The 17,510-nt window shown below is 39.2% G+C and overlaps 1 protein-coding gene across 1 annotated transcript in view; it reads left to right on the plus strand.

Annotated features, from left to right (window-relative positions):
- The window catches only part of MAPK12 (mitogen-activated protein kinase 12), a 41,192-nt gene that overhangs the window by 17,550 nt on the left and 6,132 nt on the right, over positions 1-17,510 (plus strand). The window contains exons 5-8 of the mRNA XM_055711003.1: positions 8,160-8,189; positions 9,857-9,904; positions 14,610-14,724; positions 15,393-15,464. Coding sequence (XP_055566978.1) covers positions 8,160-8,189; positions 9,857-9,904; positions 14,610-14,724; positions 15,393-15,464 — 265 coding nt within the window. The remainder of the gene's footprint in view (positions 1-8,159; positions 8,190-9,856; positions 9,905-14,609; positions 14,725-15,392; positions 15,465-17,510) is intronic.

Consider the following 17,510-nt stretch of genomic DNA (forward strand, 5'->3'; position numbering starts at 1 on the left):
TCATCTTTTCTAACTCCATCTCTGCACACTTGGACAGTGTCTCTACATTCCTGCTGGGTGACCTGGCTCTGCTTCTGCCTCAAGTATATGTCTTTTTTTATGGTTTGGTTTCCCTAGGAGCTCTTTGGTCATCATGCCAGCCTCCTGCCACCTTTGCTTGATTTTGTCTTCTACTACCTGTTTTTGTAATGTGCTGGCATTTTACACTGTGAAATTATGAAAGGATTCATAAAGGCTAGAAGGGACCATTCAGATTTGTCTAGTTTTGAACTGTGTAGGAAAGCTTCATCTTGCAGCTCTTCTAGTAACTGGCGACTTAGCTGGAGCATGGTGTCTGGGAAGAATAATCATGTGAAATATTCTTATACTTGAACAGAAAGTATAACCAGACTCCATCCTTAAGTTAGTTGTTGGGCTTCTTCATTCTTTTTTTTTTTTTTTTTTCCTCCAGAGAGAACCCTAACTGTAAGCCCAAGTTAAGCCTGACTGTTAATCCCCCCACTTTTTCTCAAAAATAATGATTATATTCATCTATATTTTATCTCTTGGATCTTATACTTTTGTGGAATGCAGAGCCAACAGCTGTAGCAGAACAACATATCTTTGAATTTTACTGACTCTCATAAAGATGATTCTAAAATAATTTATTAGCTGTCCTATGCTTTGTATGTTTTTCTTCTTCATCTTTATGCTAAATACTGTTTATTATTGCTACTACTTTTTTCCTTTATTTGGCTTTTTAAAAATGGACTGTGGTTATTGAATTTTGTATCTTACAACACAGAAAGAAGATACTCTTTAAGCTCTGTGTCTGTCTATAACCTATATTAGTGATGTGAAAATGCTTCTTGATCTAGTTTAGTACTACAGTTATTAAATTACAGTGTTTGCTTTTTGGGTGTACACAACTGTTCATCTTAAAAAGGCTACTACTTCTTTATTATTTTTTTCTTTTGGTGACACAATTCCAAGAGAATAAAGACTTTGACCTAGCTCTGCAGGCTTCAGCCAGGCTCTCCTGCCAGTGATGGCCATTTAATTCCTTTTGCTGCTCTGGAGACACATGCTGCAATGAGGCTGTGGAACTGCACTGTCTGGAATTTAATGTCATTCCTTGGCTGCTGCTTGCACTGTACAATTTTGGTTTTACAGTCCTGTGCCTGCAACATACGACATATGAGCAGGCTTTCTGCTGCACTCATACAGAGATAAGTGGAGTCAGTGTACTAGAAGGTATGTTGTACAGGGATGTGCCTGTGCAGGGCTAGTATAGAACTAGTTTTGATACAGGAAGGTCTGGTACATCCATCAGGATGCTGATTCTTCCAGATCTATATTTGCATTGCCAAAAACTATTAAAAATAAATAATATCGTGGGATAGCATGCTGTTCCTGGACAGGAACATCAGGAACAGCATAGTCAAGATTCTTTTGTCTCTCAGTACTTAACAGGTACAGAAGGGCAAGTAAATTGTTTTACTTCAATCACAAAACTTAGTAAATGTACTTTGTTGTGGACTCCTGCATTATTAATTTATCTTTGACCCTACCTTGGATTTTGTGTTCTTCATTTAGCAGATTTTCACTCACATAGCCTTTTACATATGCTAAGTAATTATCCTTTTTATTCTGCAGTTGTGCATTTAAATGCTGTAATTCTTATTTTACAAATGCAGAAACTAAAGCCAGTTTTGGGGAACTGGCTTTATTTAAACTAGTGGGAATTGACCTCTGATCCGGGCTTTGAATGTGGAGTTATGATTTCAGTTTTGTAGTTAGTTCCCTAATTACAAAGCCATGTCCTATTAAGTGTTTCCTCAAGGACCGTAGCAGTGGAGTGGTCTGTTTAGTTGCAGGCAACTGTCTGGGAAACAGGTTTCCAGTAGAGGCATGCTATTCACCAGAGATGAACAACATCATTTGGGCTAATTTTACGGGCAAGCAATATATGAACTGTAAAAAATTAGCTTGAGTATAGTGGAAAGGATGAATAATGAATTTAATTCCAGTGAAGTGGCTTAGAAATGTATTTTGGTCCTAGTGGACTAGATTATCTCACAAAGACCAATAGAGTGGAGTTTGTGAACCCCAAAGGTTGACACTGAAGTCTGCTGCATCAGTAAATGTGGAAGGCAAGTGGAGCAACTGCACGTGGTTGACATACAGCTGAAGAAAACAGAGCAGGAATTAAAGAGGATGTATTGGGCTTGTATGGCAGGGTTTAGTAGTGGGGGGCTGTGGGAGAAGACACGGAGAGCTGCCTGCATGTCAGACAGAGCCAGTTCCAGCTGGCGCCAAGATGGACCCGCTGCTGGCTAAACACAAGCCCATCAGCAATGTTCGTGGCACCTCTGTGATAGCAGATTTAAGGAGGGATAAAAAACACTGTGCAGCAGCTGTGAGAGAGGAGTGGAAAATGCAAGAGAAACAGCCCTGCAGAGGCCAAGTTCAGTGAGGAAGGACAAGGAGGAGGTGCTCCAGCTGCCAGAGCAAAGATTCCTCTGCAGCCCATGGAGAAGACCATGGCACAGGTTGCCACCCTGCAACCCATGGAGGACCACATCAGAGCAGATACCCACACTGCAGTCCATGGAGGACCACATGCTGGAGCACATGGATGTGCCCTGAATGAAGCTGTAGCCCACAGAGAGCCTGTGCTGGAGCAGGCTCCTGGCAGGTTTTGTGGCAAAACCTGTGGCTCACGGGGGACCCACACTGGAGCAGTCTGCTCCTGAAGGACTGCACCCTGTGGAAAGGACCCATGCTGGAGCAGTTCTTGAAGGATTGTGTCTCATGGGAGAAACCCCATGCTGGAGCTCGGAAGAGCATTAGAAGGAAAGAACAGCAGAGACAACATGTAGTGAACTGATTGAAATCCCCATTCTCTTCGTCCCTCTGCGCAGCTCAGGGGGAGGATGTAGAAGAGTCAGGAGTGAAGCTGAGCCTGCGAGGAAGGGAGGCATGAGGGGAAGGTGGTTTTAGTTTTGGGGTCTGTTTCAAACTATCTGCTATTAAATTGGCAATAAATTAAATTAGTCTTCCCCAAGTCCAGTCTGTTTTGCCTGTGATGGTAGTTGGTAAGTGAATTCCCTGTGCTTGTCTCGACCCATGAGCTTTTCCATTTTATCTTCTCCCCCTGCCCTAATGAGGAGGGAGAATGAGAGAGTGGCTTAGTGGGCACCTGGTGGCAGCCAAGGTCATCCCACCACAGAGGAAGAGAGCAGGAAGGTTTTGATGTTCCCTGCTATTCCCGGGATTTTATTAAAATGAGAGCAGTTCTCATTCCAGTTACAAGGCAACCGGCAGGGATGCTGAGGTAGTCTTACTAAACTGGTGTCTCTGGTTTCTGTAACTGTGTCAGACCTTCTGTAAGAATTAAAGACCACCTGTTTCACCTGAATGTTTTGTCTCTTCTCCCACATTCTTGAGAGCACAACTGTACTTACCTCAAAATCACCAGCGAGAAATGAGACATTATTCAGCTGCTAGACTCTGATGTTTTGTCATTTCCTATTGCATAGTGAACATTTGAGAACAGACTTTACTGTATCTGTTCCATTTAATTTTGGTTTCTTCTTTATAACCAATTCATCCAGGCACAATAATACACCTAGTTGGATATATCTTTAAGAAATAGTAGTTGTCCAGTGCTTGAGGGACATTCTTGCAGTACTCTCTGTGGTAGGAAGTGGGTTAAACTGAAACCAGTATTTCTAGCATGCACAGAAAAAAAAAAAAAATAGGTCAGTAATTTGTGTCTTCTTTTACAGATATCAGTAAATTAGCTGTTTAAGAAAGGGTCTGCCAAGTTTTTTGTGAAAATCTTGTGCTTTGTAAGGTCTGCTGTATCTGGATTAAAGACAGCCCATCTGTGTTTACTTAGATTGCTTTTTTTTTTTTTTTTTTTTTTTTGTTGGGGGCCGGGGGGGAAGCATACACTTAGCTAGTGCTCAGTTGAGTCATTATAAGCAAAAAATACTTGCAACACCTGGGAAGGAGGAATATGCCACTCTGTAGATCTTAGTTGTAAAACACTTTCAACTTCCCAAGCTTAGGCCCTCATTTTTATAATGCATATTACATATTTTTTTTTTCCATCTTTTAACTTTGATAGACTCTGTTTCTGGGATGGGGGTTGGTGTTAAAGATGTTACCTGCAATATGCTTTTGTCCTTTTTGTAAAGTACGTAAGTGCTTTATGGTATCTGTATTTACATCTGGTCAACAGTAAGAAAGCTGTTCATCATTTTTGTCACATTGCATACTTCTATTGTAACAACCTGTTTACATGTGGCAGTTAAATGCATGTGGAAAAAACTGCATGATTAATGGATTGTGAAGGGGTAAGAGAGATTTTTGCAAAGCCCCCAAGTCAGTTCCTTAGAGGCATCGTTTCTACATTCTAGCTGTAGACTGGTTCTGGATTGGTTGTATACTGAAATGCTCAACAGGCTTGATTTTTTTTGTATATAAATTCAGGTCAATAGAAAGTTCATACTGAGTTCAGGAAGATTTGTATCAAGCCCGCAGGTCTTTGCTCTTTAAGTCTAAACAGTCCTTGTTTGTCATTATTTTCTGTTCTTATCATTTTACTGTTGTCTTTCTGTAGAGAATGAAATACTCATTTCCTTTCTTTCAGGAGCCTTGAATTTATCAGAATTTAACTTCATCTGCAGTAGGAAAAAAAATAATGCAGTTTGACTGACCTGCCTCCCCTTTGTCTGTTTCTTAGTTGGGCCTTAGCCTGGCATTACATTTTATTTAAGTATGAACTTGCAACTTGGAAGGGCTTTCATCGGTTTTTTATTTGTCAGAAAAGCTGTGTATTGTCAAAGAGTACAGAAGACAAGCTGAACATAAATGTCTTTGTGTAGGTGGAAAGGGGCTGGAGCTTCCAGCACTTTCAGCCTTGGGTCCCTCTTCTGCAGGAGTGCCAGTTGGGTTCCTGTTCATATAGAGGTCTGGGGAGATGGGTGGCTGTATTTGGGAATGGGTGGATAGCTCTTGTGCCATACAAACACCTGTTCAAGCTTCGCTTACCATCCTTATGGTAGTATTTACCTGCTGTAGTTCTCTCCTGTTGTCATCTCTATTTACTGTCTTCTGTTCACATTTATATTGTATTTTCTGCTTTGCTTTCCCTTCCCCCTCTTACCCGTTTCCTCTTCAGTATTTCTTTCCGTGCCAAATCGCTCATTTTCATTTTGCATGCTGCCTAGAGTACTTTTTCCTGAGTCTTTTCTAATTCCCTTTTGATTAGCTTTTTATTTTGTGTAGAGATTGCATATACAGACAAGAATGCTTAGAATTTAGACAACTGCTGGATAACTTCCTAGCACAATCTGAAGCTTGCATTCAAGGACTTATGCATGCTACCAGAAATTGTCTTTAGGGTAATGCAAAGAGCTCCTCCTGTGCTCCAAAGCATTTTGCTCATGTTAACTGGCTTCTTGAATCAAGTCTTTTTCAGGTGAAGTGGTAATAACATTGTGAAGGATAAGTTTGCTCTGGTCTAGATGGTTTTGCTATATTAAGAGTGAAAAGTCTGTCAATAAATGAATAATTTAATGAGGAAAATCAGTAAGAATAGGATCCAGTTTCAGAAGGTTTTTGAACTGAAGTGGAAAATTCTGAACAAGGTTTGGTGTTGCTCCAGTGCCGCTACCTGCCAGGAGATAATAAAATGGAGTTAAAAAAATACTGCTAGTGTTAAAGAAACACTGCAGCACAGCACCAGTATTTCATCTTACAGAAAGACTGATGTGTACATTAGCACCAGGAATAAGTGCTATTTCGTGTGATCTCAGTAGTTTTGTATTAAGAGGAGTGTTTAGAAAATTTAGTTCTCCCCAAACTGTTAACATTATTTTGATGCTGTGAACAGTCAGGAAACCTCCAGTGGGGTGAGAACACCAGCAAAACCACCCTCTTTCCCCCCAGATGGTGAGTTTAACTAACACTCTGAAGGGTGCAGTCCTTTTAATTCCAGTTTCTACATGCCACATTCTTAGGTGTAGAAATTCTGGGGTCTGCCAGTTATTTCCTTACTGTGTACAGTCATACCAGCAAAAATATCCTCTGGAGTATTTTAAGCATCTGCTCTGGAAAATCAAGAGCCTTCAGTAAGAAGACACTGAAATGGTTTAGAGTGCAAGTAGTCACTGTGTCACCCTTGATCAAGATGGCTATTGGCAGAAGACATCATCTTTTTCTTCATTTATTGGGAGTCTAACAGATGCATTTCTTTAACAATAATAAAAAAAAAAAGCCTCTGTATCCTCTCTGGTCTTCTCATACAAATGACAAACTTCCTTTTTCTTTGTCTGGTTCCTCCCATCCCAATCCACTTCATGCACATCCATGACAGAGACAACATTTGTAGTTCTTCATTTGCTGTAGTGCTTTTACAGCCTACATTCTGGGAAACAGCCCTGCACCCTCGGCCCCTTGTGTCTGCCCCAGGAAAATCCTGTGAACTGCTTTGGCATTTCCTACAGGTGATGTTACACCTGGCCTCTCCTGCAGTAATGTGTAGCAGGAACTGGTCCTACCACAAATGCCAAGACCTGCACGGACTTGGGCACAGCAGTCAGCAGTGTGCCCATGTGGCAGAGGAGCCCTGCCGCAGTCTGGGCTGGATTGGGGAAACTGTAGGCACAGGGTCAAGGGAAATGATATTTTTCCTTCTTTTCAGAACCTTCAAGACCACATCTGGAGCGATGTGTCAGGTCTAAGAGAGGAAACAGTACATCTCAGAGATTTTATTTTTGTTCAGTCGCTGCGTTAAAAACTCAGTGCCTTAAATCCAGATCTTGCGCTGCTTAGGTTGTGTGGATTTTTTTAAGTTCGGAAACCTAAGTCTGAAGCACATTGGATCTATATGAGGAAGTTGGCTTTGGTCTGTAGATTTGCGCTCTTTTCCCTGGTCCCTTCATCAGGTGGACTATGAGGATCCCTTTGCAGAGGGGCTGTTGCATTTACAAGGTTCATTCTTCATCTTCATGGCTGCTGGGAAGAAGACAATGGTTGCTGGGGCTGGGGCTGGTTGGCAGTTACCCTGCAAAGATCAGTGCTTCTGTGCATCTCTGTGATGCCATGCTGACTGTCCCTGGTTGGTCTTTCCTGGCTCTGACATCTGGTTCCCAGTAAGTGTTTTCCCAGTTATTGTTCCATTCTTTAGGGTAAAATAAAATGAAAACTCACCAGATGAAGCTGGTGAAGATTTGCATCTCATCCACCTTTTCTGGGGACTTTTTAAAAAAGTCTTTGTTGTTCTTGTGTGGTTTAGCATCAGTAGTATGAGCTGCCATCAGTAGTGAAGTGAACAGTACCAGCACGTCCCTGGCTGCTCTTGGAAAGCATGTCTTTAGTTCAGGACAACTTTCTGCATTTCAGCCCTTGCAAAATAGATGCCTATGTCTGAACTAGTTACTAGAGGCTCTTTTTGTTGTCCATGGTGGCAGTCATAGGTGCAGGCACCTATCTGCAGACATACATTTATATGTATTTGGTCAGGTGTCTTCACAAAAGAGCTAGTGCTAGGTGTGCAGTTGGTTGGTTGGACTTTTGTGAACCTTTAAATAGGTCCCTGGAAGGGTGGTGAAAATGTTCAGGTAAAGGAGAACGTCTTTTAACATGACCTGTCCATGCTGCACTGAGTACTGCAGCATGTAGTGAGGCTTCTCAGCTAGGACCTTGACTGGCCTGCATCCTGGTCTTAAATGTTCTCTTAAAACTGAGTGTTGCTGGAGCATAGGAACCTAAACTGTGATGGCAGCACACCACAGACGTCTATTGCAAGAAAGCTTTTCTGATATATAAAATAACAACATTTATTTTGGTATAAATGTAACTAGCAATGCCAAAAACTAACTGGAAATGGGATTTTATGTATGGCAAGATTTAGAAAAAAAATGTATGATCTGTTGCAGTACTCAAACTGATTTGGTGGTTTCTCATTATTGGGGGAGGGGAAGGACAAAATGTTAATTTAATTATATGCATGTTAAAAACATAGCTAAGATGATCTTCTATGCAATAAATAAACAATATCCAATTTTGTTTACTTTAGCACCATGAAAAAGCACTTTCTCCCCCACCTTAGGCAACTTCTTAAAGTCAGAACCTCATTAATGAAAACGTACTTTCTCTTTTTACAGTATATTCACTCATCAGGCATAATTCACAGGGTAAGTGGAGACAATATAAAAAGTGTTTATATTTTGATAATGTGAGTAATGTTTATGTATAAGTATGCTCATAAATGCCTGAAATTGTAGCATCTCAGTTTGATGATGCCTTTGGTTTCTTTTTCAACTAGGAACAAAAGGTGGTATGGATACATCAGTGTAAGTTGGGTGCTCAGATTGCACTGAATACAGCTTAAATTTCTTAATTACTTAGATTTCTTAAATTACTATGTGAAGTTGAGTTGTAGGTTCCCAAAAGAGCAAATAGTGTCTAAATTGAGATAGATAAAGGTGGTTTTTCTGGCTTATTTTTAAAAACAGTGTTTAAGTTGTTTAAACATCATGTTAATGTTCAAAGCTGGAGGAGTGAGAACATAGAAACTGAAATAATAATCTGAAAATTTAGAGCCTTCAAAACCTCATTTTTTTCTGAGAGAAATTAAGACCTGATTCTTTTTGGATCTCTGCTGTATCTAAAGTCTACTTAAAATTGCTTTTGCACTATGAAGGAGGAGTTCTGAATGATGCCTTCATGGTACCAAGCAGCATAATTTCCCCCAAAATTGCATCAGACAGTAGAAATTGGCAATTTGTAGTAAAATATCAGGAGCACCAGAGAAAGTGCACATTGTGTAGTAGCTTTAAGCTGGACATCGAAACTATGCAAACTACCAAAATCATGTAACAAACTGATATTTTTATTTCTACAACTGCTGTGATCATAGTCTAAATTTACAGTTGCTTAGACTTTTTCTAAGCTCCCTCTTGATGGCTCTTGAGCTTTTTTGGTTTCATTACAGTTCTTTGCACCAATTTGTTTCTCTTCAAGGCCCCTCTGATCTTAAAACATCTTTGCATAAAACAGGTGGATGCCTGTGAAAAAGTTCAAAGAGAAGATTAAACCTAATGTGCTAAAGTGTGTCAAACAAAGGTTTGACAAATCTGAAGAAAAATTTATTTCTGATTTTTTCTTTCTCTTTTTAACTGTGAATGTCTAAGAGTCACTGATGTTGCAGAATCTTCTTAGTCATTGCCAGTACTCTTCCCTTTGCTGCTAAACTTAGAAGTGCAACTTTTGAAGATCATTAGAAGTCTCTACAGTAGCTAAGGAGGCTTAAGGGAATATTTTTCTTCATGTTGCAGTCTCCATTCAATTGATTTCATTAGGAAATTGATTTTCCCACAGAAGAGAACATAGGCTTTTATGTAAAATCTTGTTTGATTACTTCAGTACTCCTTCTAAGTCTACTAGGGTATGGAACCTTTTTAAAGTATGTTTTGATATGCAGTAGGTACAGCCCAGAAATACATGCGTGAATCCTTAACTTTGTGGCGTTAGTATTAAATGCAACAAATTTTTGTCCAAACCCCACCAACGGTAAGATGAGTGAGTTCCTTCGCTGGCAAGTATTTTCCTGACTTCTAGCAGAAGAAAAGATGATTTGTCTGGGTGGAAAACGTACTGGAAAAAACCCCAAATATATGGAAGTTTCTATCTTTTGTTTCTGTTATTTGTTATATTTTCTAATTTAGATTTATTACATCATTTTACCTGTTGCCGTTCTAAGTAGTTGTATGAAAACCATTAAACCTGAAAGAAAGAAAGTGTGCTTCATTGTGCTTGCTGTAAAATAAGTAAATAACATCCGTTTCAAATCTGATTACAGGATCTAAAGCCTGGAAACTTGGCAGTAAATGAAGACTGTGAATTGAAGGTAAGATACGTTTATTTGAAAAAACCAGAGGTATTAGAAATACACTACAGTAGGCAACAGGTGCAACAGCTGTAAACATGCTGGCTGGTTTCAGTGATGGGCCAGGCTTTCAGCCCATGGGCTTTGAGGGGTCATGGAGAAACAGGAGAATGGTGGAAAATGAAAGGGAAAAGGATCAGATGGGCAGTGGTAACAAGCTTGAAAAAAGTTAAGAGAGACTGCTCCTTATAAATATTTTCCCGTCACCACAAGAATAATTAAATATTTATGTAAGAAATAAAGCCCTGGATACTGAGAATCTACTCACCTCCTATTTTTATGTCCTTGACTGACATAAATGTGCATTACATAAGAATGGCAGAGGCAGTGATTGATTTCAGAGATCATTCTGGAGCAAAGCACAAGAAATGGCTGTGCCTCAAGCTAGAAATGTTGCCCAGGATGTCCCAGCTGAAAACATCCAGTCAGCACAGAACACTCCGGGAAGCTGGTACCCAGGGTGAACAGGGGAGAGATGGGGGTTGATGCCAAGATGTAGAGGAGGATTTCTGGTGAGGACATCAGTGCCACAGGTTATTACATTCATGGCATCATTGGAGTGTTTGCTGACTTGGTCCTTCCAGCTGGGTGCAGGGCAGTACAAGAACTGAAACTGCTTCTGTGGGTCTGGCATTGATGGAGCAGTCCACGCTACAGCTGTGTGCCCATAGCAAAGACATGTGCATGACAGTAAGTCACCCTTTTCCTGTGTGATGTGGATGTTGTAATTAATACTGGTACACTTACATATATAGTCACTCAACTAAAAATACTTTTCAAGAAAAAAACCATGTCATGGTTACAGTCGGGTAAGAGCTGTAACGTAGAACTGCTATCATGGTATGTTGCAGTTAATCACTTCAGAGAAGCAACAGAAGAACCATGTACTGCTCACCACAAACAAGAACATATTATTTCTTTGAAAGTGATACCTTCTGCACTGTTACAGCTATCAGTAGTATCAGTTGCATGTAGATTGCAGTGTTTTTCGTAGCAGGAATATATTAGTTCTGCTTCACATTTTTTCTCAGTTGAAGTAGTAAGAAAACCAAATTCATTAAAGGGGAGACAATTCCTAATTCAGCCTCCTATAGTTCAGCTGTTAGCCGTTTCTACAACTGCACTGCAGGACAGGTGCATTTGATGGCATTTTTTGTATTATCTGGTTGTTACTTATGTGGAGTGGGGTGAGTACTGATGTGTACCATGACTTCCTTTGTCCTACCCACTGGGGCTTCCCTCCAAAGATGGGAGGAGGATGGTGCATACTCCCACCCCTTCCCAGTATGCAGACAGCTTAGCTGGCATGCACCCTTGGAGACCACGGCTGTAACACCCACTGTGGAAAGTTGTCTGTTCTGAAGTGTAGGTATTGCCACTTCCTTGGAAATGTTCTCAGTAGAGTCCATCTGAGTAGTAATTCTTCTCTCCTGCACATTTGGCACCTCAAGCCTCCTTCTAAATCATTGAACTGAAATACTGAATCTGACCAGTTCTGACTGCAGTTTCTTACATGTATTGGAAATCTCCTGAAGACTGTTCCTGTGAGCGGATAACATTTGTACTTCAGAAATAATTGTGCAATGTACCCTGACCTAGCAAAAATGCATCTATGTAGTTGTGCAGAATGACCTTATAAAGAAAGCCATTATTTATTATGAAGTAGAATTATGTAGTACTCAACACTGCTTCTTTTAGGAATATAGTTTATTCTCTTGAATGTGGAGATGGTAGCCCCAGACTGCTTCCCATCCCCAGTTTATTCTTGTGTTTAAATTTTTTTATTAATTTTTAGAATTGTTTTTGTCACCTATCCTCTCTTAGCTCTAGCAATCTGAAAGGCTAGTCAGGGTTTTATAGTTAATTACAAAATCAAGCCTCATCTCCTGTCCTGTGCTTGAATCATGACTGGCCTATACATCCTCAAAAAGCAACAGTAAATTTGAATGGGGGCTTCAGTGTCCTGATACGAAACTACATTTAGATCTAGTGGCCAAGGTTTCCTCCCTAAAAGAGCTGTAAGACTTTCTGGGAGTAGTTCAGATATGTGGTAATTCCAGGTTTGATTAAATATTAAAAAAATCTAACTCTGCAGGCTGGGAGAAGATACAGAAGATGATCAAAGGTGATGAAGCATAAAATGAAAGTTGATGCAACACTGCAAAGAAGTTTTTTAGCATACATATATACAAACTATATACTTGCATGTAGCTGTTGTAATAAAATTTTTCTCTCTTTGGAGACTGACCTGAATGTTGAGGGTCCTGTAATTTCAGAATTTCCCTAAGACAAAAAGCCAATGTCTTCTACTGGCTCATAGGTGGTCAAATGGTGAGTGGGTCCCAGGGTGATAGGGAAAAAAGAGAATCTAGAAAAAACAGTTGTCTGTCTCTTGCCACCGCCACCACCACCTCAAGCTGTGCAATTACATTTTGAGGTGCAGCCCAGGTCTAAGACATTCTTCATGATATGGTCACTGTATCTCCTTACTTAGCACAAATTATTTTTGTGTTACATTGGACATTTTTGAGCTTTTAGATACCGAGTCAAACAATTCTATATCAGAATACAGTTTTTTGAAATGACAAGGAGAAAATACAGCATTAAGCTTTACTTTTCGTTTCTTGACTCTCAGAGCAAAATTACTGTGTCCCTGGTTTTACAATAAGCTGTGATACCATGTGCAGAAGGAAAGAGCAAATTTGCAGTTAGGAGATACTGATTGTCAAAAGGCAACTCCGGTCTATAAAAAAACCCAAACTATAGTATGTTGAGAAGTATGCATAAAAAATACCAAGGTGAGGATTTAACTGGGATCTCTTTTACACTGAAGTAGTTGAACTGACTTCCCCTGTGTGCATGCATTTGGGTGCAGCAGGCAGGATGTGACCCTGCTCTCGGTGTGCTTTCCAAGCCAGTTTATGCAGGCACAGGACAATGCTGCCAGAGATAGTCCAACCCTCTTCCCCCAAGTCTGTGCATTCAGCAGCTTCCCTTGCATCAGCTCCGATGGCAATGAGACTGTAGGCAGCTGGAACAGTTCCTTGAATTGGTGATTAATTAATAAGTAATCAGTTTTATTTTTCACAATGAGCTTTCTGGCTCCCTTATCTGATGTTCTCAACTGCTACTATAGGAATCAGAAAAGTGACAGTAAAGGATCCATGAGGGGAAATCACTGCCCTTCCTCCAGTCTCAATGTTTCAAGTTATTTTTGTTACTGAAGCAAGTGAGGAAAACTAAGTTTGCTGAAGAGAAGGGAGCTTATCCTTGAGGAGCCGAGGGAAATTTGCTCTCTCTATTATAATTCCTACATTATAAAAAGGATTTTCAAACTTGCTCTGAAAATTTCTTTGAAAGTTCCAGCTGAAAAGTTGAAGATGGCAGTATAAGAGTAACAGTTTCATGCAAAGACTGTTGTTGAAGCGGTACCATGTTAATACTAAGTACTAACAGGATACACTTGTTCCTGAGCCTAATGAATACGTAAATGGAAAGCAATCCTGAAGTTAATACATAATGCACAAAAATTCTTGCTGTCATTTTCTGCTTTTACAAAAATACAAACCCAATTTATATTTTAGCTGTTTCCAGCTCCCAGTGTCACAAGCCTTAGTATGGAAAATGCCTAAAAAGCTGTGACAGAATAGATGGTACCACATGTGGCTTTTGACCTGTTAAGTAAAACACCTTTTTTTTCCTCCACCCTGTCTCTGGTGTTACTGAGAAAACATAACGTGCGCTGTATACCTAGAATAAATTTGAAAGCTGCATATAAAAGGGTATTTTGCTGTTGCAAATATTTTGAGTCCAGTAAATTTTCAGTACCTAAAGGATCGGCTGTAATCAAGTGCATTTTATTCGTAAGAATAAAAATCTCTGCAGCCTATTCCTGTTTTTAAATTGGTAGGTAATCAGCAGTTATAGGGAAAACAAGGAAATTATGTTTGAAGTGTGGCAATAAAGATAGGCCATAACATTTTATACTCTTGATCTATGAATGAAAATATAATTTTCCTTTCTGTGAGTGCCAGGGAAAGGTGACTCTGTCTGGCAATATTTTGAAATGTTTGCCAGGGAGTGATGAAACTATCCTGAAATATTTAAAAATGTTTAATTACAGAGAGTATTACAAAAACATCACTGTTGGTATAGTAATGTGCAGGTGCTCCTACTAAAAACGTCTGCCCTGTCACTCTATATATACTATAGATAGATAGATACCTCCTTACTCAAGAATATTATTGGAACACACTCTTGATTGTGCCACCTGGGATATGAGAGCAATGAACACTAAGACACGTGCTGTTCTTTTAGCCCTAAGATGATATGATGGTGGTTACATGGCCAGGGAATTTTTTGCATTGAGTGTGTCCAGTATATTTTTAATTAATAATTGAAGAATTTATTAATTTCTTTGCTGGTTTTACAGGTTTTTATGTTGCTATAGGAGTATCTAACTTGGAGAAAAAAATATTTGTAAAGCTCCTTGCTGCTTCTGTCTTGATTTTTAAATTGAGAACAAGGCACTTCAGTGAGAAAAAGATGCAAAAATAAACCAATATCTGCAGATTTCTCCAGTTCTTTTATTTTTCACATTTGTAAAGTCTGTATGAAATAAATAACTAGCTGTCTGACCAGGATGTTTTTTGTGCTTCCACTACAGATTCTGGATTTCGGATTGGCAAGACATACAGACAGTGAGATGACCGGTTATGTGGTTACAAGGTGGTACAGAGCCCCAGAGGTCATACTTAACTGGATGCATTACACACAAACAGGTCAGCATCTCTTCAGAAACGTCTTAATAGAGCTAAAGCATTCACTGAATCAGGCAACCTGTAAGCAAGTATTTGTTTCTGAAGTGAATGAGAAATCAGAGGTGGAAATGACAGTATAATTATGCAAAGCTTCCTTGTAGATAAACTGCAGGTAATCGCTTGCTGGTTGTGAGTTTGGATATTTTTTTTGGTATATTTTCTGAGTAGCAGAAAGTACTAACGTGGTTGGAAAAAAGTGATATAAATGTATATGGATGTGACGGTCTGGTCCATGTTCTTGTGTTCTGCACTGACTGTCATCTTCCTGCAAAGGTGTGCTGATTGTAACTCAGAACAGGCAGGGGAAAATGGCAGAAGGAGGGAATTCAAGTAACACTAGGATAACTACAGAGGTTTTTGGAAGAACTGAAAATTTACTTACAACATGTATCTGCCTGTTACTGAGAAACTGATACTGCTTATTATCAGATTATCTCCAGTTTGCTAATTAGAAGGGCTGGTAGTTTTACCTAAACTGTCATCATACATGTCAAGGCTCTAATTTATTTTGTAACAGGCCATAAATGTAAATTCTACACTTATTTAAAGTATGTTTTAAATTAAACTTTATGTACATTTAAAAGGACAAGTATTCAGCAATTTAATGTGACTGTTGGTCTTTTTTTCAGTTGACATCTGGTCTGTGGGCTGTATAATGGCTGAGATGATAACAGGGAGGCCTCTGTTCAAAGGAAATGATCGTATCCTTCAGTGAATTTATGACAATCATGTAAGAAAATGATGAGAGGTTCTTATGTGACACAGTAGGTCTGTTCAAAAACTGATGAGCATAAATTGAAATGAAAGTAAAATGCTTGCACCTTTCTCATTAATTGGTTATTATCTGTACCACTTTTGCACATCTGCAAATTAAAACTTGTATTACTGATTTTTTTCAATAAAGAAAAAGAGGTGATCTTTGAATCACATCTCAGATCATCAGGTAAAAGATTCTGTGATGATAGAAAAGGCATATTTTAATTTTTTTTAGTAATAGATTTCACAATTCCAGAACATGTACAGAAGATTCTGTTGTAGTATATGGACTTATGTGCACATGCTAGTCCATTTTATGCTTTTTGATACTTGTACCAAAACATGCTGTGTAAGTAACATCTAGTGAAATGTTTTACATTTACAGAAAACATCTAGGCCTATCATTTCATTGCTGAAGAATTAAGAAAATAGTTCAGATTAAGCCATAAGTCAGCCCCAAGTGATACTTCATTGGCAGTAGTAGTTGTGCTAGTTAATAGAGGATGGTGTTAACAGAAGACAGCAAGATTTTATCTTTTTTGTTGTTGTTTTCCAGCTTTGCATGTTTGACAGCTCAGCCTAATCATTTTGCACTGCTTTTCCCCTTGTGGAGTTCCAGTCAATAAATCACTTACCTGCAAGTACTTGTTTACAGAGTCACAGAATCACAGTTGTTTAATTTTAGTTATATTTGTATTTAAGTACTTACATGTCGGACTAGGACCTCATTGCACAGAATCATATTAGTCTTGTTTTGTGAGGAAAAACATAAAAGGGGAAGATGGCATTCACCAAAAAAATGCCAGGGACTATGAAAAAGTAGAATACATCAAATTACTTCAGCTGTACAGATTTTAAGTACACATTAGTTCTTAACAAGAAAATACTAAAATATCTGCCAAAGAACAGCCGTTGACTAACACGTAGCATTTCTCAACCAATGCTAACCTTGAGCATTCTGGTACATAAATAAGAAAATGAATGAGTCATCATTTTCAAGTTGCACTGTAAACGTAAGAGTGGAAAAACTAGTTAATTGGAGTTCCAGAGTTTTCAGAACTATTGGCTGAAGTTCTACAACCATGTGTTACAAAGGAAATGACCCCAGCATGCTACTTCTTGCTGGCCTTTGAGCATATGAGCCAGTATTATCTATTGTCAGGGAAATGCAGCTGTGGGTTCAGCTGTGGGTAGGTAAATAAGAAAATAACTAATTTAAGGGTTTTTTGGTTTGCTGTTATGAATAGGTTATCCCGCAAACTTGGTATGGGATTTTGTTTATTTCATCAGCATTACCCACCATTGCCTTTTTCTGCAGAGGTTGGTGGAATTCTTGTGTGCCCTAAGCTCTGCTCTAGCTTCTCATCTGCTGCTCTTGCCAGAGAAGCAAACGAGTCATAAGCTGTTCTCTGCAGCATTAGCCTCCTGTAAATATGGTGTTTCTTCTCTGAAACAGCTAACATTGTTCCTGATTAATCTGTGCTGGTTTAGGACACAGGAGGTTAGGGAGTGTTTTGATGTCTCACCCACTCTTAGCATCTCAGCATCTGGAATCAAGCTAAGCATGCGGGAAATGAGGAGGAGAAGGATTAATTTTATTCCTCTTGAAGTTTCTCAGTGTGGAGAAGAACTAACACAGACTGGTTTCCTCTGATTTTTGTTCTGTTTATCATACCACCTGATATTCCCTGTGACTTCTGCCTCTATGTCACCTAAGTATTGGATAGACCAGGGCAATGCATGCAATACGAGTGTTGATTGTTCAGATACTTCAATACTTTTGGACTGATTTTGACCAAAAATATGGAGGAGGCCTGATGATATATATTAAAGGAGTTTGCAGATGATTCGATTATGTGTTCACAAGTTATAGGATATCAGAAATAGGATCTTTTATTTCAGGTGCTTTCAGTATCTTTGCCTTTTGCAAGAAAAATGGAGAACTTTAATCTCACCTTTTATAAATCTTCCGTTCAGTCATTGCACTGTGA

The sequence above is a fragment of the Falco cherrug genome, chromosome 5, assembly GCF_023634085.1.
Source record: "Falco cherrug isolate bFalChe1 chromosome 5, bFalChe1.pri, whole genome shotgun sequence".
Classification (NCBI taxonomy): domain Eukaryota; kingdom Metazoa; phylum Chordata; class Aves; order Falconiformes; family Falconidae; genus Falco; species Falco cherrug.